This window comes from Peromyscus californicus, unplaced genomic scaffold, assembly GCF_007827085.1.
Source record: "Peromyscus californicus insignis strain IS unplaced genomic scaffold, ASM782708v3 Scaffold_20__1_contigs__length_68692818, whole genome shotgun sequence".
In the NCBI taxonomy this organism is placed as follows: domain Eukaryota; kingdom Metazoa; phylum Chordata; class Mammalia; order Rodentia; family Cricetidae; genus Peromyscus; species Peromyscus californicus.
In genome coordinates, this window is record NW_026294503.1 from 58,193,498 (window position 1) to 58,221,029 (window position 27,532).

A 27,532-nucleotide genomic window follows, 5' to 3' on the forward strand; every position below is an offset into this window, starting at 1 on the left:
ACGAAGCCTGTGATCTAAATTGTTGACCTGCCCGCATGACACGCTGGTACAATGGCGGCACAAATGTGGGAGTAACCAACCACTCTGACTAGATTTAAGCCTGCTCCAGGAGATGGAACCCATCCATGCCTGACAGTGCTCAGGTGTCTAAGAACCTGAGAATAGACAGGCCATGGGCCTAAGGGAAAACCGCATATTATTCTGCTACAGAAGAAACAGCAATAAAATGATTCCTAGCAATATTCTGCTATACCCATAGGGCAGTACCTGTCTCATCCTTATCAGAGAAGCTTCCTCTTGCAATAGATGGAAACTAACACAGAGAACCACAACTGGACAATGTAGAGAGAGAGAGATTTTAGAACACTTAGTCCTAAATGGGATGTCTTCCTCAAACCCCTCCCCTTAGGGCTCAGTGAGCTGTATGGAAGAGGAGACATCATAAAAGCCAATGGAGATAGAGGACACCAGGAACAGTGCCTTCTAAACATAACGGGGCTGGTGCACATACAACTCAGATCGTGACAATATGCACAGGGCCTATACAAGTTCAATCAAATGGGATCCCAGCACTGACGGGGAAGTGCACATGAGCTCCCATCCCTAACCAAGAAGCTATCCCATTGATACCACTTGCAAAGGGAAAATTAGTTTCTCCATTGAACTCTCACTGCCCACACTTAAGGGCAGGCCCCATGCCCAGCAGTAGGCAGCCATCAAAAAATGAACTTGGTGGTATTTTTGTAGACTTTTTGTCTCTTGTTGCTTTGTTTAGGATTGTTTTGTTTTGTATAACTAGTATTTTTCATGTATTCCGATTTTGTGTTTTTATGGGTTTTGATTTTGTGTTTCTTGTGCTTTTTTTTAATCCTGATTTTTTTTTACTTCCTGTTTTCTAAAGAGAAAAAACAGGCATGGAGGTGGGGATGAGCTGTGAGAAACACAGACAAATAAAGGATTTTGTGTTTCCATAAACAGCATTAGTGTTGGGCCTCCGTTAGACATCTCTAACTTGCTTGAGGCTCCTGACTTTATGACCTAAGGTGGGAACTGACTGATGACAGGTACATCTTGTTGGACAGTTTTCAGAAACATGTAGTCCTTAAGTGTTTAGAACCTGGGGATTTCACAGAAGCCAACTCCTAGCCTCTCTTGAAATACTTAGGACCCCGACAACATTGGTTCCTCCACAATGGAGCTCTAACTGGGTAAACACCCACCCTCTTCATGTGCTCCCTATCTACTCGAAGGGACAGCAGGTGACCCGACTCCACTGAGGAACAGCAGATACATAGTATTTTTTATCAGTGAGCACTGTAAGGACTCTGGCTCTGGTGAGGACCATAAGGCTCTAGCCTCTGCCTCTCTGCCGAATGATCAGAGGCAGTTCTCCTGTGTGATACTTGTTTTGAAACAAACTTTGGAACCCAGTGACCGGCCAGAATACTTTGTTCTTTATAACCAGGTCTATTCAGGCCTTTTCTGCAGTTCAGTGCTTTCTTTTCTTTTCTCTTTTTTTTTCTTTATTAAGAAATTTTCTACTCACTCCACATACCATCCACAGATTCCCCCTCCTCCCACCCCCCAGCCCTCTTTCCCAAGCCACCCCACATCCCCACATCCCCCAAATTGGGGTCTCCCATGGGGGGGGTCAGCAGAGCCCAGCACACTGAGCCTAGGGAGATCCAAGCCCCTTCCCACTGCACCAAGGCTGTACAAGGCGTCACACCACAGGCACCAGATTCCCAGAAGCCTGCCCATAGTCCAGGGAGGGACAGATCCCAATCCCCCTGCCTGGGTGCCCCCCAAACAGTTTGAGCTAAACAACCATCTTCCGTATCCAGAGGGCCTAGTCCAGTCCCTTGGGGGCTCCACAGCCACCAGTCCACAGTTCATGGGCTTCCACTAGTGTGGCCGGTCATCTCTGCACGTCCTCCCATCATGATCTCGACGTCCCTCGCCTGTAGAATCTCTCCTCTCTCATCAATTGGATTCCCGGAGCTCAGCCTGGCGCCTGGCCGTGGATCCCTGCATCTGCCTCCATCAGTCATTGGACAAAGGCTCTATGATGACAGCTAGGTTATTTGCTAAGCTGGTCACTAGAGTAGACCAGTCCAGGCATCCTCTGGACCACTGCCAGCAGACCAAGGTGGGGTCGTCCTTGTGGATTCCTGAGAGCCTCCCCAGCACCCTGCCTCTTCCTAGTCCCATGATTCAGTGGTTTCTTTATAGGACTGTGACACAATTGTCACCCTTTCTTCTTTGGTAATCTTCTCAGTGGTGAACAGACTCAAAAGCCCAGAGGTTATATTAGTATTGTCCATAGGTATTTGTTTCCTTAAGTTCTGGCAATCTATATAATTATGTATGGAAACGCAAAGTGTGACTGCTGCCAGATAACTAGCAAAAGTAACTAATCCCTTGCAATTGCCCTTGAAGAGCGTGTAGGTTCAGCTCCCACCTGCACTGGTCTGAGTACGGCTGCTCAGTGCAGCAGTCATATCCAAAAGAATGCCACTACAGTGTAGGAGCTCAGTCTTTAACACCAAGAAGGCCGTCGTCTGCATTCTCATAGAGCGTGTGAACCATGAGGGCCTCCTGGAGGAAAACTGGCAGAATCCATCAGCTTCAAGTATGTAAGCTTTTCCCCGGTAATTTTGGTGCTGGGTGTATATGTGCATGTGCCTCTGTAGGATATGTATGGGGAAGTTCAAGTGTACCACCAAACAGAACATTAAACAGTTATGGAAGAAGTGAGGTCAAACAATTATATGCAGCCCTGGGAAGTGAAAAGCAAGGTACAGACAGGGTAGAGCTCACCACCGTTGTTAGAAATTGGTTCTAGAGCCTTGTGTGTAGTGAGGATGCTGTGTCACTGGGCAACACCCCCAGCCTCAACTAGAATTCTTAAGAGATACTTGTGTTTTGAACGTCTGAAGTGTGTGCTGAATCTGGAGACGAGGAACGGGACTAAGCTTCAGTGTTTATGTTTGATCCTAAGGATTTCTGCCATGCATAATCTTCATTTTCATACTGCCCTGTTCTCCAAGTGTACAGGATGCAGGAAATGCTGATGTAGCTGCAGAGCAAAGGTCTCTCTCTCGCCCTGTTGCAGTTTTTCTGAAGGAGCTCTGTCTAGCCTTGCCCTCTTTAGGGATGGATGCTTTGGGAGCAGTGTGTGTGTGTGTGTGTGTGTGTGTGTGTGTGTGTGTGCGTGCGCGCGCGCGATGCGCGCGCGCTCTCGACTGTAGGTTTACCTACTAGATTCATGTCTGCTCTTCACAAGGGCTGAACAGCTTTTTTTTGCTTTTGATAAGTAACAGAGTTTCTGTTCCTCAAGATTGGGATTCAACGAAGATCTGTGAATGGTAAGAGGACTACAGAATAAACCATGCCTCAGCACTGGAGCAAAATGGAAGAGTCATACTCGGAACGGTAGTTGTCATTTATTAAGCCTTTATTAAACACCTCCCTGAAAGGTCCAGGATGACACCAGGACCTTTAGTTAGGGCTGAGATGTGAATGCAAGAACAGCACAGACCAAACTACCTGCTCATTAGTTCAAATCCAACATCATTTTCCGTTGAACCAGAGTCTCGTGAGCTTGAAGTACCCTGGCTCATCACTCTTACAGCAACTGGAAACTCAGTTTTCAAAATTGCTTTTAAAGGCCAACAACCAGCTGGAAGGGAAGAGCAGAAGAAATAACCTCTCTTTACACAGTAAGTCTACACAGACTGTCACAGAAAGCTCTTTGTATGGACGTTATCACCTGCTGAGAGACTGCCCCCTGCCCAGGGAAGAACACCCCCCTGCCCAGGGAAGAACACCCGAACAGCTTCTCCTTGGTTTCACCATATACTCCAGAGGTATGTGTGGGGTTTGTTTTTACATTTATACAGTTTACAAAGCTTGACCCATAAATAACACTTGTAAGATTAACAGGGCCCCAGTAACAAGTATGTACATAGCCCCACCATGCATACAGAGCCTTTTTTAATATTGAAGAAAAAAAAAAACCAACTTTCCAACACTAAGCAATATAAATTGACTGTCTAAACTTATAAACCCTGACTAAAATACAAGCAATCATCTCATCCATAAATGCTGTTTCTGGTTCCCTAATGAATCTAGCAGGGCAGTGTAACAAACATCTTGCAATTCAGGGATATAAAAATATCAGCTTTAAAATCTGAACTGTACAGTATATACATTAATATTTGCACCGTTAAATTAGGAATACACTTAGGTCTATGAAATACTACATATAAATAGCAAGGCCTTTCAATCTGTAGCTGGAAGTAATACAATGTGGTTTACCTGGCTAATACGGGCTGAAGGGGGAACAAGTTGGCCTCACACAGTGGGACACACGGTGTTAGCTAGGTCGCCATGGTGACATGCATGCCTCACAACACGACACCACTCGGGACCTGAGCCAACCTGACTGGGTTAACAAGCACTATTGCTCACAAAGGTGGCCGTCTGTCTTCTAAAATGCACGCTCCGTCCAGTCACCTGGTGGCGGTTTCTGGAGTGTTCTCTTGGGGGACGGGGGACCAAAGCAGCTGTAATTGACCTGCCCCAGGCACAGGACAGTGTGTTAATCTGGGACCCACCCAGGAAGGACAACTGGAGGGAGCCACCCCTTTCCTGTAATGATCTGACTGTAAACAGCAGAGGGCTCTCATTTACATAGGCCTAGAAAGCACTTTACAATATTTTAGCAACTTTCCTATGGTGAAGAAAAGGTCAAAGTCCGGGGTTAAATGGCTAAGTTTGAAACAGATAATCCCCACGTCTACTTGGTTAAGAGATAATACAGTTTTTGCCCTTGTGTCCTTTTTTCTTCTTGGATTTGGTTGTCCTCTGACTAAACTGGGGGGTGGGCAGTGCAGAAGTTGGACTAGAAAGGTCATCCGTATAGTAGGTGAATCTCTGCGGCCGTGGCTGAGGGATGGGCTGTCCAAGGAAATACCCTTCTTCTTCCGAGTCGGAGGAGGACGTGGAGGACGAACACCAGGAGTCATCGTCGTCTCCATAGAGCCCCAGGAACCTGCTCATTCCTGGGTTCTGCAGGGCGTAGTCGGATGTGGCATGGGCATACTGGCCATAGAGATCGGCATTCTGCATGTATGCCTGGAGCTCCCGGGCGCCTTTATTCTGTATGAATTTCTCATAGTTATCAGGGGTGTACAGCCGAAGTCTGTCCTTGGGAGAGTACTTCCTTTCTGTGACCAGGTTCAGGGCGTTGTCAGACCGGGACTTTCTGCTCCTCCGATGGCGATGGTGGTGAGGCCTGGATCCCCTCTCTTCAAAGTGATACACTCGTCTCCGAGTCCTCTCACTCATTGGAGGCTGCCGGATTTCGATGTCATAGCTTCCGTTGTCAATGACGTCATCTGAAAACTTGACCTGCTGGGGTCTGGACTGAGACTTGGACCTTCTGAGCACTGGCAGATGTACTGGCTTTTCCTCAGGCATGATTTTTTCTGGACATAACTCTGAATTCAGACTTTTTAAGGACTCTGCACTCCTGTGCAGCATAGAAGAATTCAGAGTTCCCATGTTGCTCATTTTCTCACAATCATCTGCCTCCATCTCCTCAAAGTTTTGGAGGGAGTATAATGATGGTCTTGGCTTGCTTTCTCCATCCACTGATGCCCCTGCAAGAGAACCCAAAACATGACATGACTCTCACAAGTCCTAACATCCTCACACCTGCTAAATGTGGTACGGAAAGGCATCTCCAAGAAAATTTCCTATTCAGTCATCTGATTCCAACACTAGGGAAAGCCAATGTGTACTGTTTACCCACCGAGAAGTATGATCTTTGTTAACCCTGCCAGGGAACCGAAAGACTGTTCTAACACGGTGCATGCGCATGAGCGGCACAAAGTAACCCCTAGTCACAGACAGAAGCTCCGACAGCCACGTGTTCTCATGGGAATGTCAGTCAGACCCTTCAGGGGTTGCTGAGAGCAAAGGTTTGCCAGCCCCAGGCCTGCGCCCTACCAGTCAGTCATTCTACTTCCGGACTGCTCTTACTTCTAAACCGAGATCGGTGATCTCCGTTACAGTATGATTTACTCAAGTTTCTATGGATCTCGGACAGGGAGAGACTGGTATGGGCCCCTACTAGGCTCCTGTAAGACTCGAACTCATAGCTTGGTTTTCAGCACCACTATCAGCCTCTAGCGTTTTTACTTCTTAGTTTTCAGCACTGGGGGTTGAACCAAGGGCCTTGCCCACACCAACTGCCGCCTGTACTTCTGAGCTTCACCTCCAGCCCCTGCCTTTCACACTTCAAGTTCCACCCAGTGGTGGCCAGTCTGGGTGACAAGTTAACCCAGTCCAGCGCCTGGCAGACAGTCTGGCCACCATGCTTCCTCAGCTCTCCCTTACAAAAGGACTCATGGCTGACGGGCCAGGAGCCAGGAGGGACCAGTGTCCCATCCTTCTGCACAAACCGCTTGGCAGCACACAGCACTCGGCCCTTTCCTGGCTTTATTACAGTGATATAATGGACTGGCTGTTACTAGTTTGGGAGCTAGGTACAGAAGCACAGTGTTGCTGTGTCCTGAGCAAACATCCACATGAAATTCCCATAACAGGCTGGCTTTTTATACCAGTCTTACCTTCAAAACCTGGGTAACATCAGCCACCTGGCTGTCTAAGAATTCGTTTCCTCCTATTTAAAATTAATAGTATCTACTTTATACAGCTCAGGGTCATTTTAACATAAGGCGGGGGTAAAAAGAATTTGCCTTCGAAACACCAAAGTACAATTTTATAATGAGAAGAAAAAAAAACCCACTTAATTTTTTTTTTTTTTTTTGAGCTGTCTCTTGCCACAGGGCGATCCAGGGATTTTTTTTTTTTTAATGGTTATAAATTTATAACATGCTCAGGCTAACTTTAGTATCTTAAAATTCATATAGTATAATCTAAATACAGAATCTCTAACCCATAACCCAGACACAGATGCTCTTATCCAAATCAGTTTTCTCCTGTCACAGAAGGCTATGTTCAGAATGTTATACATACGTAATCACCTCACAGACATACCTGTTGTACTATCCTGGGACATTTCAATGAAACATCTGTTAGTCCAGTTTTAAATGACCCACCCCCTACTGGCACTCAATGGTAACTTGTTAATCAATCTTTCAAGCCCTTGCTTTTTTCAAACACCCCACAATCCCTGGATGACATACCTGTGATATTGGACAATGCCAAAGAATCCATAGAATCCCGGACACTTTGTTCTGGTTTCAAGTCAGACAGACACTCCAGGGAGTCTTCATACCACTGGGTTTGGTCATGGTTATACCCTGCAGCACCATGATCCAGATCCAGCTCTTGTAGCCTTCGGCTGCTGGCAGGGCCCGGATGGCTGCCATAGGCAGAGTCACCTAGCCCATCTTGGGACTGTGCCCAATACATATCAGACTGATACTTCTTACTGACGAGGCCCTGGTGATTCGGCTTTACCTCAGGCTTGTTTTTAACCACGTTGTCGGGTAGCCAGTGCTCACTGGCTCTAATGTCCACCTCACTGGGCTGCTGCTGGAAGAGGCTTTTATCACCGAACTTGAGGAGGAGCTGTGTCATATAATCTTCATGTTCAGCCCATTCTTCAGGGTCTTCGGAGGCCTCCTGATCTACTACTCGGCCTTTCCAGAACTCCTCATTAGCAAAGCCTGCTCCCTGCCTGGAGAGACTCAAGTCGTCCAGCTTCCGCGACAGGGTGTCATCAGCATTGCCGTTAAGACCGGGAAACTTGTAGTTCAGAGCAGGAGACAAGAGGAGAGATTGTCTGCACTGGTCTGCGGAGCGACTGCTTCTGCCCATGCGCACACTTCTCCTGGAGTCTCTGGATCGGGCCGACTGGAATGCAGAGTCGGAAGAATCGGAGGCGTGGATGTCTTCGCCAAGGCTGCAGGTCTTGGAGCAATAAATCTGACCTTGCTTTGGAAGGAAGGGGCATCCCAGCAAGGAGGCCTTACACTGAGCGCAGGAAAAGCAGGCCTCTGTGGCATGCCAGTGTTGCCCGTCATAGGTCATCTGTGCATGGTCCACACCTGTTTTAAAAGAGATAGGAAGACCCTTAGGTGCTGCGGAAAGGTGTGGACCAGAGGGAACTTGTGGGTGACGGGAATATATTCTGGGCTTTGTTTGAAGGCAATGGCTCACTCTGTGGTCCAGGCCAGCTGTGAAGCTGGGGTGGCTCTGAGCACTGGAGCTGCGGTGCACCACACATCTGGCTGGGTGTTGTCCTGACTTTGCCGGTGGTGGGTTACATATGCTGTCAACCTTCCCTATTTGCAGGTAATGTATTTTTCAACTTATTTGTTCACAGGATTATTTGTAATCCCCAAACTGATGGCCATAACGTGGCCACTGACAGACATGCAGGTCGATGAAGACTTAAACTGACCAACACGTCCCTCACCGAGGCCGTACAAAGGGACCCTTTGGTTCCACCTCCCGTACTAGAGTCAAGTATCCTGTACTTGAAGTGTTCGGTGCCATGACTTTTGCATTCCTGTGCTTTTTTTTTTTTTTTTTTGCTGTTGAAGATGCTTGGGGCATATGACTAGACCACTGTCTAGTGCTTCTACACACACGGCAGATACAAGTATTACACACGCTCTAACCGTGAGCCACAAGCTGCTGGCCGAGAGCTCACTGCGGCCAGCATATTTTCAATGGAAGGCTTTAACCGCAAACACACATAAAACAGATGTGTTAAGGGACTGGTTTAAAAAAAAAAAATGGTGTGACCAGGGCTTTTCTAGTATAGACAAGGCCCTGGGTTTGGCCCCTTCTCCCCAACCCCACTGGAAAAAGGAAAATCCCCAGAGGCTCATGGGAACTTTAACTGTGAACGTCCCCAGACTCACAGCTCAGTGTTGGCTGATTCTGCGTTCACTGCTGTGAATAATCAGAATGCAGTATTCATCTGACAATCACTGACGTGCCATGTGCTCCACTACATGTAAATTATACCTTAATTTTCACAAACGTTAACAAAGAGACACAACTGTGGGTAATCACAGCAGGCTGGGGCTGTGTGGCAGGGCAGACAGGAGGTGGGTGACAGCGACATTTACCGATATGCTCCCCACAGGTCTCACAGTACTCCGCGTAGAGAGACTCAAAGCAGCCACAGCAGAAGGGGCGGCCGTCCTTCATGATGTACCTCTGGCCCCCCAGGACCGTCTCACACTCCAGGCAGCAGAAGTGTTTCATGTGCCAGTGGCGACCCTCAGCTTCTGTACACTCATCAGCAAAAATTATCTTTAAAAAGAAACATAAAACCGCAGGATGGAAAGGTCAGCATGCAAGAGAAAAAAATATCTCAAAGACGAGCCTCCACTCTGCACAGCTGACACTGGTTCTCAACCCTGAGCTCAAACACCCTGCTGCAGATGCCATCTTAAGGGTTCATTCTGTGGTGACATTCTTGTCGGAGGTGTCCTTTGTGGCAGCTCAAACCCTCTAGGTCATCTGGTGAAAGGAGATGGTGAGGAGTGAGTGTGTGTGTGTGTGTGTGTGTGTGTGTGTGTGTGTGTGTGTGTGTATGTGTATGTGTGTGTGTGTCTATAAAATGGCCACATTCTAGCAGTGGAACAAGGCACATACCTCATGTCTGCCCAACTGCATGGCCCTGGCATCTTGGGGTACATGGTAAGCATGCAGAGCTGCCTGGACAAGACCCAGGAGTGAGGAGAGGAGAACAGTGTGCAGGCACTGAGGCAGCTAGCTGCAGGAAATGGAAGAGAAAGCTCACAGCCCAGGAAATGGCATGCAGAGTAAGAAGAGGTAAAACGTGAAGAAGGCTGACACACTGACAGGGTGCCCAGAGGCCACCAAGCCCAGCGTGGAAAAGCTCTTGCTCCTGGAACTTAGCAATGAGAGACCAGTTGGGTCGGTGGACAAAGCTGAGTGACAGGGCGCGGACTGTGAAGGGCCAATGTGAGTGCTTACAAGTCAGAACAGTGTCAACAGAAACAGAGCGTGTTCCTGGTCAAGGCAGAAGTCCAGGCCCAAGCTGTCCTGGACTGCTTGCTTCCAAAGCCTTAAATTGCAAGCTTCTGAGTTTTTACAAAGAAAAGTGGAGAAAGGAAACAATGGCCTCAAGTTGAAGGGGGCCTTTGATGTGGATGGTTAACTTGCTCTAGAATGTTCTTTAATTGCTCTAATTTTCTACAGCTAATTCTCTGTTAAATCCTTATCAGATCATCAATGGCTTCAAAAAGTAATCGTTCTTTTCTACTTGTCTGGTTTGTGCTGGTTGGAAGAGTGTATCACTTTGTTTATTTGGTTTTGGGGAACAGGGTTTCTTTGTGTAGCCTTGTGTTCAGGCTGGTCTTGAACTCAGAGATCTGCCTGCCTCTGCTTCCTGAGTGTTGGGATCAAAGGCATGAGCCACTACACCCGGTGAGTGTATGGCTTTGTCACCATAGATGGTCTGACCCACTGACTTTGGTTATATTGTCCTTATACTCTTGGTGTTCATCATACATGTAAGAAAAAAAGAGTCAACTGTTACAAAACATGTATTGTTTTGTAATATGTGTGTCTCTATATAGATAGCCACAGATAGACGTGGGCTTCATTCAGTATTTTCGTTTCATTGACAAAGATTTGTCTACAAGAATATAAACTGGCAGTGTTGAAAAGGGAAATTAAAAGTTTGCTTAAACTTGAAAGAACATTTCTTCGTTGGAGGTGGAATTCATTGTCACACTTTTGTTCCCGAGGCCCATTTTGGTGGCAGAGCACACACTAGCAGTCAAGTAACTTTCTGTCTGTGTGTGTTTTACCGGAAACAAGTGTCTGTGGAGTGAGCATCGAGCCACAGTGAGGCTGGGATTGTGTAAACAGTTCTGCAGGAAATGCCTCGTCTGACACGGCGGCCACGTGCACATTAAGGACTTTACAATCTTTATATTTCATTAAAGAAATACATATGTGGATGTATAAACTGAAAACTTTCTGTCCCAGACTTAAGAAGAAGACAGGAGGAGGAACCGTAACTGCAGGAAATCCCACGATGTCCTTTTCCTACATGACTGCCTAGAGTCCTAAAATAAACCCACTGGTGGTTCCAAAAACAAAAAAAGCAAAAAAAAAAGCAAAGGCAATCTGAATAAAGCCCACAGGGATAGGCCCGGCTCTTGCACAAATGCTATACACAGCATGATTAGGGACAACGCTAACACCAGGGAGCGGGGAGAAAGGTGGACAGGGGCTGTCTAGAGTGTATTCCCAACTTCTTCGTAACTTAAAGTTACTTTAAAAAGTTTGGTGGGCTTCGCGGTGTGTATTTCCAACACTTGGAAAGTGGAGGCAGGAGAATAGGAATTCAAAGTTCACTTCAGCCACATAGTAAGTTTGAGGCCTGCCTAGCCTTACGAGACCATTGAAAAATACCAAAATCTTTATAAAAAATAATAATAATAATAATGTAAGGGAAAGAAATCCCTTTTACACGGTCGTCCACCCTATGCTATGCCCTCTACTAACTCAGTTCGTCTTTCTGACCTTTGCTAACTGTATACAACATGTCTACTACATTGAGTTCTTTCTTTCCTGTATTTGAAAAAAATAAAAAATAAAAAAGCCCATATTCTACATATTCTCCAGCAGCGTTTTTTCCCCCTACAGTTCATCAGAGACATCATCCATGGGCAAGCAAAAGCACCTGCTTGCCCTCTATTTATTAGCTACACAGAATTCCACTGTGAATGGGCAGCTTTATCTTAAAACACAGAACAAAAGCAGGAGACACATATTTTGCTTAGTTGTGAACAGTGGAATATTGGCTATCGACTTATTTTTTCCGTTATTAAGGGATGACCTTTTTTTTTTTTTTACCTCATCACAGGCTGAGCATCGAGGTTTGAGCAGTTCTGCGTGGTGCCTGCCACAGTGAATTTTTCCATCCTGATAGAAATAGATGAGGTCGACCAGGAGCTCATTACACGTGAAGCACACAAAACAGGACGGGTGCCAGCAGACTCCAGGGCCTGCTCGGGAGGCAAACACTGCAACTTCCCCGCCACTCATCTGCAATCCACACTAGAAGCAAAGATTGGAAATTAAGAGGGTCCTCCCTTTCAGTGACTGGACTTTCAGCTTTTCCCGCTTGGGGATAAACTACAAGTTTTTTTAGGATAGCTTTAATTTCTGTCTCCTCCTGCTGCTGGAGATGAAATGGCCATCCAACTTTAGATCACACCTTCCACAGCCACTCTTCCCCGCTCTGTCCAGTGTGACTGAGCCGATTCCCATTGTAGAGCCTTTCCTGTGGGGTGCGTTTCCTACTGAGAACCATTAGGAAAGGATAAAAATGTCTTCCTTCTATCAGTATGTTTTAAATACAAGATTCCCGCCCTGCAAGGCACAGTGCCAATCAAACAGACTGACAACTCCTGTTGTCACACAGCAGTGTGGACAATAAGTAAGAATTGTTATGAAATTGGTTTTTTCTTTCCTTCAGGCGTTTTTATAGGGTGTGCATCCACGCCAGCCATCAGCTCCCCTCTGGGTCACCCCATCCACACCACTCCCACCCACCGCCTTCTGCTCACTCTAGAAAGGCCTACCTGCTCACACACGGCGTGCATCACCGCTCTGGACAAGAGTTTGATGGTTCCTCTTCCGAGAGCCTCTTTCTTCCTCTGTGCACTGAACACCTGCAGCTCCTTTTTCTCCTCTTCGCTTAGAGACTGGCAGTACCTCACCTTCGAGAGAAAGAGGACGGAAGTGTGTGCCGGAGCCGTCCCTTACCATTCTTCAGTCCCAGAGTTTCAAAAGGTAAAATGGTAAAACTCGCTGCCCCCGCCTCAAACCCTCGCTTATAATATGGCATGGCTGGGCATGGTGGCTCACAGTTTCAATCCCAGCACACACGAGGGGCCGAGACCTGTAGAGCTCTAGGAGTTTGAAGCCAGCCTGGTCTACATATTGAGATCCGGACCCTGTCTCAAAAAATAAAGTGAAATGGACCTCAGTCTCTAGAAAAGGGACACACAGTCTGTTTTCTAAATGTGAACTAATTGTAGTCCTTATCAGCAAGAAAGACGCCTGCCACCTTCCACAGAAGGTTGACACTGGGTAATTGGCACTTTCACTCCACATTCTACAGGCACCCAGGTCTTCAGTCCTCAACTACCCTGAAGTGCTCGCCCTGCACATGGAAGGAAAAGCCGATAATTGGTGGGTGGCTGAAAACACTATCAAAAACAACCTGTGTGAAGTGTCCCGCTGTGATACTCTTTTCTCTAGTCTCCTAAAAAGAAAGAACAAAAACAAAAAAACGGAAAAGCCTATTCTTAAGGTAACGTTTTAAGAAAGGCCAAAGAGAGGCCTTGCCAGTGAAGAGCTGGCCCCTGGATGCTTACTATTTATTTTCTTTTTACTAATTGGCTTTCCTCCTGTTACGTTACCTCGTTATCATGTGGTGGCAATTGGTACAAAAGCTGTTTAATCCGGTGTTTCTCTCCAGGGCTGTTAACGTAAGGAACCTTTTCCTCTGGCAGGCAGGCGAAGTAGAGCTGGATCTGCAGGGGCAGCACAGGATGGATGCCATCAATACACAAAAGGAAGGTCTGAGCGGTGGCTGGTCTTCACCTTTCCCTCCTCACGGGGCCCTGCCCCCCTGCAGCTAATGAGGGGACCAGCTGAGCCAACTCAGCAGCGGTGTAAACCTGCATCTGCTAGCATCAACTAGCATCCAGCTGCTAAATTGCTCCTCAGGAATGCAATTTGTAGTGACAATTAAGGGCATCATAAATTATGCGCTATCAAAGGCGCACATTGAAGGTTCCTGTTCCCCAGTCTTGCAAAGGTCAGCTGAGGGATCACGGGAGAGTCCCTGGGTGAATTCTGAAAAAATGACCAACCACACAGGCTTGTGTGATAAATATCTGAGATCCAGCCTCTCAACAGATAGACTCAATTTTCTCTCTAAATTCTATGGCCCTCTCTAGCATCTGCTCTACAGGCTTTCCATGGGTGTTATCTGTAGGATCCAGCTTCAGTTTCCCCCAGGAAGCAGGAGAAGGACCACGCTGAGCTGGCCTCAGCTCACTTTGAAAGGGGAATGTCATTTTTAGGTTTCTATTGTCTTTTAGGAACATCCCTTGATGAACACTGCAAAGGATGCCGCCATGTTGAGATGGAATCAAAAGGATTCAGAAGGTATGGGGACACTGGGACTCCTCTGCTGAGGTATCAGGGACTCCTCTGCTGGCAGCGCTTCTCGAAACACCATCTAAGATGTAAGGGATCCTCGCCAAAAGACAGTCTGGCAAAATCCCCCTTCCCTAACTGCTGCACCAGCATACTTCTCCTTGTCCTTACCTTGCTGTTACCAGCCACTTAGGCACTGGGTCTTGAATGTGTAAGGATACCTTATCTCAAAGGGGTTCCCTCCCACCTTCTGAGAAAGGTAACTTGACAACCAGACGCCAGGCTGGGATCTTCCATTTTGAAGGATAACTTTGCCTGTGTAAGACCTAGCAACAGTTTTTAATAACATTATCCTAAGGATACTGGGAAATAAAAATAGGCACACAGACTGTTCCCATCATGCCTAAAACAGCAATATAAAGGAAGTGCCACACTGATGCTTTTCTGATCTCCACTGCACTTATCAACACTGCATCCTCTCCATAGAGGAGCACTGGGGAGGACTGGCCAGAAGGTGCTCCTTTTATCCTCTTGTTCTTACTGGAGTTCTGAAACACATCAGAGCTGGGCACTGTGGCACACACTTTTAATTTCAGCACTTGGGAGGCAGAGGAAGGCAGATCTCTGTGAGTTCTGTGAGTCAGAGGCAAGCCAGGACTACACAGTGAGACCCATTTCAAAAGACACACCCTGCCTCTGCTCCCTCCCCATCAAAGAAATCCAAATCAGGTAAGTCCCTCTTCCTCCCTGAAGTGTGACTCTGGAGAGCACTAAAAAGCACACTCTCGGTACCGTGCATTTCATTAATTACGGTAGGAGCAGAGGAGCACTGTGGGGCGATGGGATCCATCTGACTAAGAAACCAAAGCGGACCTGAGAAAGCAAATCCAGCCAAGGAAGAGCGAGGTTCCACTCGGAAGTCCTGGAAAGCAAAATCAAAGATGACAGCTGGGTTCCTACCTGCTCAGGCCTGAGGCCTGGGGGGACCCAGGCATACTCTTCCAGCGCACAGCCAGAATCATCGTCCGACGTGGAACTTCTCTGGCACCCAAAGGCCAGTTTGCTCATTTTGGGCTCCATCTCCAAAGGCATAATAATGAGGTTTAGAACCTGGCTTCTCGGTCACAGGACATCCAACAATGGCTGCTGTGGGTAAGATAGGAGAAACGAATGTAAAAACCCTCCTCTTCTAAGAGCTTGTAGTTAATAGCTGTTTACATGTTGATGGGCCCAGAGAAAGGGATCATCAAATGCCTGGAGTCACTTGCAAGCCCCAGTGCCACTCAAACAATTAGGAAGTGATCCCTCTTAACCAGCTCAGAACCAAAGAAAAAAGGCCACCAAGCTAGTTCTCAGTTGCCTTTGAAAGATGCTTCTTGCTCATGATTTATTTGGCAAGTACTCGAGAAAACCGCTCTGCTGACTAATTTACCTACAAGTGAAATCCTGTGAGGGCTTAAGCGTTTAGAAAGACATGTTGGGAACTGGGCTGTCTGCCTCGCCCACCATCAGCAACCCAGAAAGATGGCTGCAGAGACGCTGCTGTTTGATCCCCCATAGTTCCTAAGCAAGTTTTCCATTCCAGGCAGTACTGACTGCAGAGAGTGGACCCCCTGGGCCAAACCACACATCGCAAATTTCTAATCCCTGGCACCAAACCTGATTTACCCACAGATTAGGGCGAGCTCAAATCAAGCAGCCATTCAGTAAGGGGATACAGAACACAGCACCATGTCACAGGGAAGTCCAGCCTGGAGACTTGATGTTTAATCGCATTATCAACCAACGTTTACTGAAACGTTAGGCAATGCTTATGGAGTGTGAAATGGAACCAGCCCACAGTTGGTCAGAGTGAGGTGTTAAATCTCGCAGTAAAAAGCCACCCTCAGAAGGACAATAAAGGGGTAAGGTAGTGACCCCGACTCTGAGAAGTCAGCTTTGTTAGCACTGTGTAGTGTCTCTGTCTTCTAGTTCTTAAAAATCATTCCTCACACAAGGCACTAAGAAAACAAGAGCCTTCAGAACTCCAATTTGCTTTATAGATAATGATACAGAAGTCAAGATCTATAAAGAACACTGTGATTGGTCCAGTCCAGTCACCGTGGAGAAGGAGGGCTCAAGGACAGCTAACAGCTTGCACAAGGACTAAAGCCAAAGTCAGATATCAGGAATTCTTCTGTCTTCGTCAGTGTTCTCATTTGTTTACGCTTGAGGGAAAGGCTGAAATCCTCAACAATCCCAGCTCGAGGTGAAGTAATGTTTCAGCAATTCTCTCGATGCAACACTGAACACTTGAGGAGGCGGGGGGGGGGGGGGGGGGGGGGCGCGGGGGTTCACTTGTTAAAATATATGCCCATCAAAATTTAGTTTTCCTTTTATAAAGCAAGGACACGTTAAACGTCAGACCTGGAAGAGCTCACAAAGCGCCTGTCTCCTGGCTGCGGTCATTCCTGAGGCAGAGATGGTGACTCAGCAGATAGTGACCAGAGATGGTGACCCAGCAGGCTTTCATCCACCCCAACACAAGGGAGGGGGCCTCATTTCCGACAGCACCATCAGGAGGCTAGCACCTCCTAACCCAGCCATTTCACACAGGTGCAGACCACTGCGTCCTAGGCAAGGCTCTCCAAACAGAGCCCCCTCCACCCCCTCAATAAAGGGGGATGGGTCAATGAAAGTCAGAAGCTGTCTTGGGCCTTTCCCCCTTCTGCCTTGGAAGACCCACCTCCATGTGCCAAAGGAAGAGGGTCTAGAGATTAGGACTCTAATTAGTAACTCACAGGCTCTCTCCAGGAGAACTGATACTTTCAATGCAATTTAACCTGAAGTTTGAAATAGGAGCGTTTGCCTGTTTGCCAAACCTGGCTGGGAGCGGGGTGGGGTGGGAATAGCAGAAAGTATTCAAAAGAACCTAAAAATTAAATGCTACTCTATCTTAGAAGGAGAATATAAAACAAAAGAAACTATCAGTGATGACAAACCATTTTTTTTCCTAGACTTGCTCAACAATGCAGAATGCCAAAGATCTGAATCCCCTTTTATGGCTGTACTCTCTGAAAATGTGGAGTGCATCACCACCCTGATGGAGGTGAATCTGTGAAATGTCACCATCCCCACTAGTTACTTGGATGAACTGGCCACTTCTTAAACTTCCAACTCTCACAGGGGCATTCCAGCCTTTCAACAAACTCCCCTGAAGACTTACTTTCTGACAACGTGAAGAGTTCACCTATCATAAGAAAACAAGAGTCGTTCGATTTCATCCGAAGGGTGGCTCCGGGTCTGACCAGTAGGGTGGGTGGCCAGTTTACCTGCTACCGTTAGCATTCTAATATGTAAGTACTGTATGGAGCAGTGTGAACTGGGGGGTGTCTCACTCAACACCTACTGAGCCTCAGAACCAGTTTGTCTAGGGACATGAAGTTAAGGAGCCTTAGGTGCAGACTGATCTGGGTGAGAAACAAGCTGGATGTTGGTACAGTTGGTTTATTATTTTTTAGGGGTTATCATGGGAGTATCCCACACAACCTAAACCATAAAAGTGTTAACAGTTCCACGCCCCTCTTTCTGGAAGACTAGCTAGCTACCTGCACCATTTAGAAAGAACCACGCACACAGCCTGTAAATGTCGGGGCTTCTCAATCATCATATAATTGTCAAGAGAACATCTGACCCAGGAGGTAAGAGTCATACGCTGGGAGGATGAGCTGGTGTTTAGTGTTAGGGAAACTGAGTTCTGAAGTTCTGGGGCCTTTCAGGAGTCTCCAAACATCCCGAGGCCTGGTTCTTTAAAAACAGCAACTGTGGGACCAGAGAGATGACTCAGTGGTTAAGAGCACTTGCTCTTTTTTCTAGAAGACAGCCTGAGTTTGGTCCCCACAACCGCCTGGGGTCACTTCAGCACACACCAAACTGCTTTCCTTCTAAAGATGGTTTAAGGCTACAAAAGACTTGGCAACCAGGAAAGAAGTCTCCGAACACACAGAATCAAAGTTACTACTTCGGTGTACTACAGGAGGATGTTACTTTCATTGTGAATGAAACAACTTTCTCGAAGCTGACAGGTGACATTTGAAATACGAACATGTTAATGACAAGGGAAGGCGGGTTGCTGTCCTGGGATACCACTTCTATTTTAGAGCTCGGGAGGGTCATCGCTTCCAGCAGCCTCGGAGGCGAGGCGGCTTCTACCAGCTCCTACCAGTTCCCACACTGATCCTGGGCATGACCCCTGTCTCGAGTGCACACAGGGCATATGTGCCGTCTACGGAACAGACTGAGCGACAACTCAGCTGCTAGTGTATGAAGGGCACCTGTCCCCAAGTCACAGTCTGACCTCATTCACTCAGGGGTCTTCTCTTTCTCGATTCGTCCATTCCATTCACTGGTTCTTATGATTAAAGGTCACTGCTGATGGGTTTGGGGGAGGGGCACATCAAAAAGGAAGCCACTGGGGCTGGAGAGATGACTCAGTGGTGAGGAGCACAGCACACGTTACCCTTCCAAAGGACCCATGCTCAATTCCCAGCACCCACACAGTGGCTCACAACTTGTAACTCCGGTCCCAGAGAATCTGATGGTTTCTTCTGGCTTCCTTGGGAACCAGGCCCAGACATGGCGTATAGACATGCATGCAGGCGAAACACCCATACACATAACGGTTGAAAAACAAAATTAAAAGGGAGTCAGGTGACATTCCATTAGGAGCCAGAATATTAAGTAAATGTAGTCACGTGATAGGAACGGTTCCAAATTCTGTTATACATGTCCTTCGTTTCTTGTGGCAGCCTGGGTGTAAATTACAGGACTGAGCCTGTGGCTGGTGGCTTGTTTTCAGTTTGAGCACAGTGAAAAGCACACAAGCTTCAGAATTCCAGAAACGGGAGATAGTTCCAGCTAGGTGACCTAGAAACCCACTGTTCACCCAGACTGTGTGTAGACGGGGTCATCCCAGCACAAGGAGCTGGAGTCCCGAGTTCAGGTTTTGGCCTTTGATGTTCCGGTTCCTGTCAAACTTTCTGCAGGTGTGTGTGTCCTCCCTGCTGTCAGGGGTCTTTGTTTGGTTGGTTGGTTGGTTGGTTTTGGTTTTTCGAGACAGGGTTTCTCTGTGTAGTTTTGCGCCTTTCCTGGAACTCAATCTGTAGACCAGGCTGGCCTCGAACTCACAGAGATCCACCTGCCTCTGGCTCCCGAGTGCTGGGATTAAAGGGATCTACTACTACAACACCTGGCTCACTGCTGTCATGTTTTGATTCCCACCAAGACTGTTATTAAAGTAGCCTTACCCTTTTTCCACAACCAATAACTTTGAAATCTTTAAAATCGGTTGCTTTCAATATTTTGTAAATTAGGCAAAGTTTGAAAATACAAATTCAGCCAGGGCTACACAGAGAAACCCTGTCTCAAAAAACAAACAAACAAACAAAAAAAGTGAAAATTGTGTATTACAGTGAGGGCCTGCATTCCTCTATCAGCACAGGAGTTGCTGGTGGTATTCGGGATGTGAAGGTGTCAGTTAACTCAGCCAGAGAGCAGCTTTATTTTCCTTTTTTTTTTTTTTCCTGCACTAGTTGGTCATTAGCCATCACTTTATTTTCTATTCTACATAGGACAACTAAGGGTTAGTGTTCCAACTGACCTTGAGATGTAAAAATCAGCCTTTGCCTCTGCTTCTCGAAGTCAGTGGTTCTCAACCTTCCTGACGCTGTGACCTCATCTTGTGGCGACCCCACCCCACCCTCACCATAAAATTATTTCGTTACTACATCACAACTGTCATTTTGCTATGTTATGAACCGGAATGTAAATATCTGATATGCAAACCCTGCCACAGGTTGAGAACGGCTCCTTTAGAGCTTTTTTTTTTTTTTTTTTCCCTAAGTCTATAAAGTATAAAAAGTTCCAGAAGCAGCAGTGGAGAAGGTAATTTTCCTGGAAGACAGATTCTCCCAAAGAATGGTGCTTGATCTGACTGCCAAGAACTGTACCTGCCAGGCTGGCGACTTTAACCTTGACACCACCACGGGGAACGACCAAAGGGTGTGTCTGCCCTTCCAAGAAGACAGACATTGAAAACCCTGACCAAGAAAGAGGAAAAAGAGACCTGGGAGGGGCACCTGCTTCCTAAGGAAGCCTACACATTAGCAGAGAAGGGGGAAAGGAACCAAAGCTATAGTTTTGAGATTGTACAGTTGGGAGAACTCAGAAGGGAAGTCAGAGTCCCAGGGAGTTGGTACCTGCAGGAGGTTATAATTCTGTCAGCTTTGCCCTGGTTTCTGTCAGTCATCATGTTCTTGGACCAACTCACCAAATCACATCCAAATTACGCAGATCTAAAACAAACTGTTGAGGAGCTGGAGAGATGGCTCAGCGGTTAAGAGCACCAGCTGCTCTTCCAGAGGACCCGGGTTCAATTCCCAGCACCCACATGGCAGCCAGCTCACAACTGTCTGTAACTCTGGTTGCAGGGGATCAGTAGCACCAGACATGCATGTAGTGCACACATATGTGCATCCAGGCAAAAAACCCATACACATAGAATAAATCTTTAAAACTACCAATGCTTCCATGAATATGATATCTAAGATCCTCCTTAATTGTTAATACTTCCCAATGAATACTTCCACACCAGCTGCTCTGTGAAGTGTAGGATCCTTATGAAACCCTTGATTACTGAACCGACAGTGATTTGTGAAGTCATTTGGGCTAAAATTCCCCAGGTGCCCCCTGCTGCTAAGTGCCACCTTGTGAGCCACAAACTTGAACAGCTTCTTTGTTAATCTGGTAGTTAGTTAGCAAGGCCTTCGCACACAGACTGTCATTCCAGGTTCCCTATTCAAAACTACTCTCATTCTAACAGGCTAAACATACAGGTCAACTAAATGTAACCAGGCACCAATTGGATAGTACAGAAGCCTGCACACTTCTGGCTTCAAAACACAAATTATATACAGCTTTATGGATAGACACATGTCCATTCATGACGTCCTTAACACGAACCCAGAGTGAGCAAAAGCTTTGGAATCAAAGTTTGAATTTCCCAGTAAACACACACGACATTATAATTTCTTTAAAGTTTTTACACACCCCCAAGAATACTACTTGCCTGTGGCCTACTAGGGACAAAAGTCACTTCTAACATAACCCAAGTCAGCTTCATTTGTGGTGGAAAACCAAGCCTAACAAAGATATCTATCAGGAGATTGCTAATGCAATTTTCCTTTGCTTAAAAGCACTTTACACCAGCAAACGGTGGCATTTGGGCATTTGCCAATGGGTATTTTCCAGGTAAATCTCCACCCAACTTGCCCATTTTCCCAGCTGTGATGTGCCGCCCGTTGCCAAAATACTATCCAGTTTTTCCAAGAGGGAACGTGAACCTCTTCGACAGCATTCTAACTTCACTCACAAATACATTCCAGGACAGTACGAGTCAGTCTGCTTAACAAAAGGAGGAAATCCCATGACAAGGCATGGTGCTTTGCCAGAGACACTTCTGGAGAGATCTACGCTTGCATGCTGTGGCCTGTGACGAATCACGCAAAGCCATGTCTACCAAGACCATCATTTTCCACAGTGGGAGACACATTTTCTTAAAACTGTGTTCCCGTCAATCTCTTACTGGCTTTTTTTTTTTTTTTAAATTTCTATTTTCGGCGGCGGCCCAAGGAAACGGCGGCCAGACCTGACTCCAGCATACACACAGACTCGGGTTTCACCCCGTCACCTGTTGGCTCCAGAACAACATCCCCTTTGTGAAAACTTACAGCGCTCGTGAAACGCGTTCTCCCGAGAAAACACTTCCCTAAGTACGCGACACGGCTCGAGTTGTGAAAACAAACTCCGCACACCGCCTGCTTTATCCGCGTACGGATTAACGTGAGCCTTTAAAGACGGGCTTGGAGGAAGGATGTCCCCGTCTTCGGGGACACAGCGGCGGGGAGGGCTGCGGGGCCACCCAGCCCCGGGGAAGCAGGCTCGGCCCTGCGCCCAGGCAGCGGCGGTGGCTCTGGCCGCCAGGGGGAGCCTCGTCCCGGTCTGCCCCCACGCCCCGGGCAGCACGGTGGAGGCCAGCGCCCACGCCCGCGATCGGGTCCCCACGGTCGGGTCCCCGCTGTCCCTGCCCCGCGCTCGCATCCAGCCAGCGGCGCGCGCCCCGCGTCCCCCGACCCGGTCCCCGCGCACAGGCCCGCAGCGCTGGGCGCCGCTCTGCGCTCCAACCCCCGCCAGCTCGGCTCCGGCTCGGGGCCGCCGGTCGCGCCGCCTGCTTTCCAGGAACTGTCACGCTGACCGTCCTCTGGCAGGTGTCCACCGGGGCAGCCGCCCGCCCGGACGGCATTCCTACGAAAGTTACCCAGACGCCGGAGTCCCGTGGCCAGCCGCGCTCCATTCCCGGTCGCACCGGACTGTGACCGGCGCGCTGCAGACGCCCCGATTGCTTCTGTAAACTTCCCCCCGCCCGCAGGTGCACGCGCCGCCACAGGCGCGGGCGAGTGTGCGAGGGGGCGGTGCTGAGCCTCGAACTCAGGGCCCCACACGCTGAGCAGGCGCTCCCCCACGGCGCTACACCCCTAGCCTTACAGGGCGACAGCTTACACAAATCATCTCCACGCTGTCCATAACAATGCCAGCAAATGGCTCGTTTACCCCAGTTCTCACTTGGAAGGGCTCATTAACATACGAATTCTCCCCGCTTAAGACTTCCTTGCATTTAAAAGCAATTCCTGCGGCTTAGAGCCGGAGATTTATTTTTTAGCAGTAAATAACAGCAAAAGCAAAGGAGTCAGGCACACGAGGCACTTAAGTAGCGAGTAAGGGTTTTTAACTATCATCCTTGAAACACAAGAAAACGCCCCGCGCACGTTCATGTTAATCTTGTTTCTGTGCTATTTATAGGGGCTCTAAGAGAGGAATTTGGCTTCAGCTGTCTGCAGGAAGGGCTCAGAGAAGCAAAAACTGGACCTCAAGGCGAGCCTGGAAAGGAATGATCATTAGTAATGATCATTAGTAATTAGTGATCAGTTGAAGTCCACGATTCTCCTGCGCCACAAGCTTTAATCGGGACAACAGCCTTATCAGGTGGGGGGAATGCCAAGCGAAGGGGCGAGGAACACTTGGTGCTCCACCCTCCCTAAACTGCCAGCAAATAAACGCACCGTGAAGGCCAGCAGTTCCTACTTTAAAACTCAGTATGACGATTTTGCAGCATATATTTATTTATATAGAGAACAATAGCCTATTGTAGCTGCGATTTAAAAATATACAGGTTGCCTTAAATAGATCCCTCAAGTAAATAATTGTGTGGCCAAATTCTGTTATCGCTGCTGCAGACGGAGGCTGCAGACAAGCTGAGTTTTTTTTTTTTTTAAGTTGCTACTTTTTTAAAGTGACAGAGACCAAAAAGGTCCTGGCTCTGCTGGTGTTTTCAAACTAGTTCAGACATCACAAATCATTATTTGAGATTCAAGTGGATTCAGGTTTTCCAGATGATTTCCAAAGAGCACCTCTGGCCTGAGGGCACGGGGAGTTGTGGAAAACACTCTCATGCACCCACCTTACCCTGTCGATCCGTGAAATTCACCACGGTATCTGTATCTGAGTCGTTTTCTTGTGTGGTTTTTATTTTATTTTTGGACAGGGTTCTTCATCCCACCCAGGCTGGCTTCAGACTTGCTGTGTAGCCTGGCTTCCCAGATACTGGGATTAGCAGAGTGTGTCACCCCACACCACACCTCACATTTCCCTTTTCCTGCTTCATTCTGTTGGAGCTTCTCAGGGAAGAAGACATCAGCTAACGGCATCCTCAGAGTTCCCTTGGGCTCACTGCACTGAACCGGCTACTGATTTACATCACACTCGAAACTGGCTTGTCAGTAAAATACAGATTCTATGCGGCCAGGCTGACCCTACTTAGAAGAACTCTTAAAGGAGGCTGGCTTCACACTGAATGTTGACCCACAAATACTCCCACTACATCCTGTAGTGAGGTTTATCAGTATTAAATGTAGCCACTGTGGGCGTGTTACAAGGTAACTACTTGTAAATACCGTTTGCCACATCTCCAACAGGTACTGTCAACTTGTCCTTTGTGTTTCGGCCAGCGAAGCAGTTTGGGGACAGTTAAAAACTTCCTACTAACTTTCAATCTGAATGAAACAGACCCTTGTCCGCCCTGAAAGGCAGCACCACTGTCAACAGTGAATTTATGCAGATAGAGAGCAAGGCCCCCAGCTGGCATCCTTTTGTTTCAGGTAGGTGGAATATTCAGCTGCTTCAAGATCACACTTTAGGGGGCTGAGAAAGGAAACCCAGAAATTCTCAGGGCTTAGCTCCCTCCTCCACCCTGCGGTACTCCGCGGGGTCACCCGCCCCTTTGGCCTCGCTCACAGCACTTAGCACAGCCTGGCACTGGGTGCCTAGTCACTGCGCCATTGACTTCTGCCCTGTGGGAACGTCTGGAGTTCACTGCTGTGCCTTGCACAGATCAGAGCAGTGCAGTGAGCCCAAGGGAATAAATGATTCTCACACGTTCTTCTCAGGTCCATACCTTATCCCAGTATTTCTAACGCCATTTAACACCATTTCTAAGCTTCAGCCATTGTCCCAAGGATGGGGTTGTTTTAGGAAAACAAGGGCAGAGAAACAAAGAGCTAGTATTTTGTCAAATGCCAGCTTATCGAGTCTGGTAGAAAGAGATAAAGCACAGGCTATAAGGAAGCCTATGGTGACCTTGAAGTCTCTTTGGCAAAACACTTCCTGGGCTGGGGAGGTGGCTCACTGCGTAAAGGGCTTGGTGTGCAAGCATGAAGACCGGAATTGGGATCCCTGGAGTCCGTGTAAAAAACCAACTGTGGCCATGCACATCTGGACCTCCATGCTGGGGTTGTAGAGAGACACACAGCTTCCAGGGGGTCACTCACCAGCCAGTCTGGTTGAGACCACAAGCTCCAGGTCCAGTGAGAGACTCTGTCTCAAAAGTAAGGTAGAGAGAGCCGTCGAGGGAGACAACCAGTGTTAACTTCTGGCCTCCCAATGGTCGCCCACAGGTGAGCGCGCGCACACACACACGCGCGCGCGCACACACACACACACACCCCACATACAGGCATGCACACATGCACACACAGAAGCAAAGTACAGACTTCCTTCTTAGCTTTAAGGCTGTATTGCTCTTGATTTCAAAACATTTTAAAGGCACTAAGAATGAAATGCCAGTGTTCAGGAAAAACACACTTCTGATTAGAAGTCTTTTAAAACTGAAAACAGGGAGAACTGGCGGCAATGTTCATTATGCCATCTCATTCACGTAACCTTGAGAGGCAGTTGACAAACAAGTACGGTTTTAGTCTTTGGTAGGGGCATGGTGTAGGACACAATGTGGTTTTCACAGTGCGCAGAGTCCCCCAATCATACATCTGTAGAAGAATTAGTCACCATTCTTGTCCAGATCAGCAGGGCAAACGCTGGAGGAATAACTGGAGTGAGCCGTCTTTTCCTTGCAGGTTGGAACCCACTGTTTCCGTTGTGGCCTGGGAGACCACTGAGCATGTGGACGCCCTCATTCCTATTGGCTGAGCCTGCTCCACCCCGGGGAAGGGCTGGAAGGCAGGTGGCAAGGCTTTTCTGGAGTTAGGGGCCTTCATGGAGGCTTATGATAAGTTTCAGCTCCACGAGGTCTCCAATTACTTTCTTTACCCTTTGATTATATTTAAAGCATCATGATTAGAGAGCACGGGTTCTTCAACAGTTTCTACACTCCATTCCATCATTCCATTGTATTTATGACTCCAAACCTCCCAGCTGCCCATCCCCCGCCCCCACCCCTCCTTCAGCGAGTGGGGCCATCTTCACTTCAAAGTACCCTGGTGCACAGGGTTTGTAGTCAGGGGCCTAAATGCCTATTCTCTCAGCAGGTACTTGCTAACACTGGGACAGATCACTTCTCCAAGGCTAGCCTTTGTGATGGTGAGCGTCCCACCTCTAAGAGGCTGAGTCTGGGCTAGGTCCTGCACACACAAACCCCAGCCTCTTCCACGCCAAGCTGCCTGCTCCCAGCACTCCATCAGCTCTAGTGGCTTTTGTTGTGATTTTTATCTCAGAGTTTGGCTGCCGATCTCGACACTAACACCAGGTAGGTGCTTAGAGCGGTGCTGTTCGGAGACCTCGGCACAGCCGGGTGAAGAATACAGACCTGGGATGCTAATCTGATGTTTGTCCAGGTAACAGCTAGTAAAAACCAGCAGCCACCTTGGCCCGCTCTACCCTTCCCTCCCAACTACTCTGGGATACTTCTGTTCACACCCGAAGACATGCTGGATGAACAGACTTGTGTCCAGTATAATCGACCAAGTTGCCTCAGAGTCTGACCTTCAACTGCCTCAGCTTGGTTGTCGGGTCTCGGGTGTATTACAAACATCTTTAAACTTCACTACTGAAAAACTACGGATATGTGAGGAGGAGGAAGAAGAGGAAGAGCAGAAGGAGGAGGAAGAGAAGGAGGCGGAAATGAGGATGAGGAAGAGGAAGAAGAGGAGAAAGAGGAGGAGGAAGGGTCAGGTCAGCAAGATGCCTCAGTATGCAACAGCACTCATTAGGGCTGACAACCTGAGTTCAATCCTTGGGTCCCCCCATAAGGTGACGAGATGGGACCCCAGAGAAAGGAGCTATCCGCTGACTTTCACAGACACCAGAAGTAAATAAATTAAAAAATAATTTTAAGTCAATTAATTTGAGGTTCGATGTATAAGTTTTTGGGGTGTGTGTGTGTGTGTGTGTGTGTGTGTGTGTGTGTGTGTGTGTCTGTGTGTAAAACAGTACTTTGTTATGTAGCTCAGGTGCCTGGAAATTACTGGAGAGTCCAGGATGACCTGGAACTTGCAGCAATCCTCCTGTCTCAGCCTCCTTAGCACTCAGATGATAAGGATGATACGTCAGACCTGGCTTCAATGTTTAGTTTTACTATTTAAAGGAATTTAATTTTTCTTTGGCTTATGAGACCCAATACTGAACTCATGGCTCATCTTGATTTCTGAGCCAATAACTCCCTGATCTCTAAAGCAACACCCTCCCTATGTGTCGAGTATCCCCAGTGCAGGGCGGGGCTGGAGCCTTCTGAGCTCCGGCTGCACCCTGCTGGCCTATACTTTTCCAGTGACTTCCAAGATCCCTCTCTTTTCTGGTGTTTCCCCGGCAAGGGTGGGCACTGCTTTGAGCACGGGGATGGGTGGCAAACCTGTGCACACGGCGAGGCCCCATGTCTCCCGTCGACCCTGCAGGCCTCGTGCCTGGGGACAAGAGCAAACAGTCCCCCACTTCTGTGTCCATTCTC

The 27,532-nt window shown here is 47.8% G+C and overlaps 1 protein-coding gene and 1 long non-coding RNA gene across 7 annotated transcripts in view; one reads left to right on the forward strand and one right to left on the reverse strand.

The window, feature by feature from the left end:
* Positions 1 to 3,439: 3,439 nt before the first annotated feature.
* Prickle1 (prickle planar cell polarity protein 1) overlaps positions 3,440 to 27,532 on the reverse strand; it is a 97,894-nt gene continuing 73,801 nt past the window's right edge. For 4 of the 6 annotated variants that reach the window (XM_052748736.1, XM_052748731.1, XM_052748733.1 and 1 more), the window contains exons 2-8: positions 15,166 to 15,351; positions 13,461 to 13,574; positions 12,618 to 12,755; positions 11,887 to 12,090; positions 9,117 to 9,303; positions 7,218 to 8,084; positions 3,440 to 5,666 (exon numbers count right to left, since the gene is read on the reverse strand). In XM_052748736.1, the coding sequence (XP_052604696.1) occupies positions 4,810 to 5,666; positions 7,218 to 8,084; positions 9,117 to 9,303; positions 11,887 to 12,090; positions 12,618 to 12,755; positions 13,461 to 13,574; positions 15,166 to 15,297 (2,499 nt within the window). In that variant the 5' untranslated portion in view covers positions 15,298 to 15,351 and the 3' untranslated portion in view covers positions 3,440 to 4,809. Of the gene's footprint in view, positions 5,667 to 7,217; positions 8,085 to 9,116; positions 9,304 to 11,886; positions 12,091 to 12,617; positions 12,756 to 13,460; positions 13,575 to 15,165; positions 15,352 to 21,971; positions 22,085 to 22,558; positions 22,705 to 27,532 lie in introns of those variants that run through there. The other 2 variants (XM_052748732.1, XM_052748735.1) reach the window with 2 other exon arrangements.
* LOC128116987 (uncharacterized) lies at positions 22,802 to 26,991 on the forward strand. The gene is made up of 2 exons (XR_008220646.1): positions 22,802 to 24,455; positions 25,707 to 26,991. It is a non-coding gene; the product is annotated as an uncharacterized LOC128116987 (long non-coding RNA).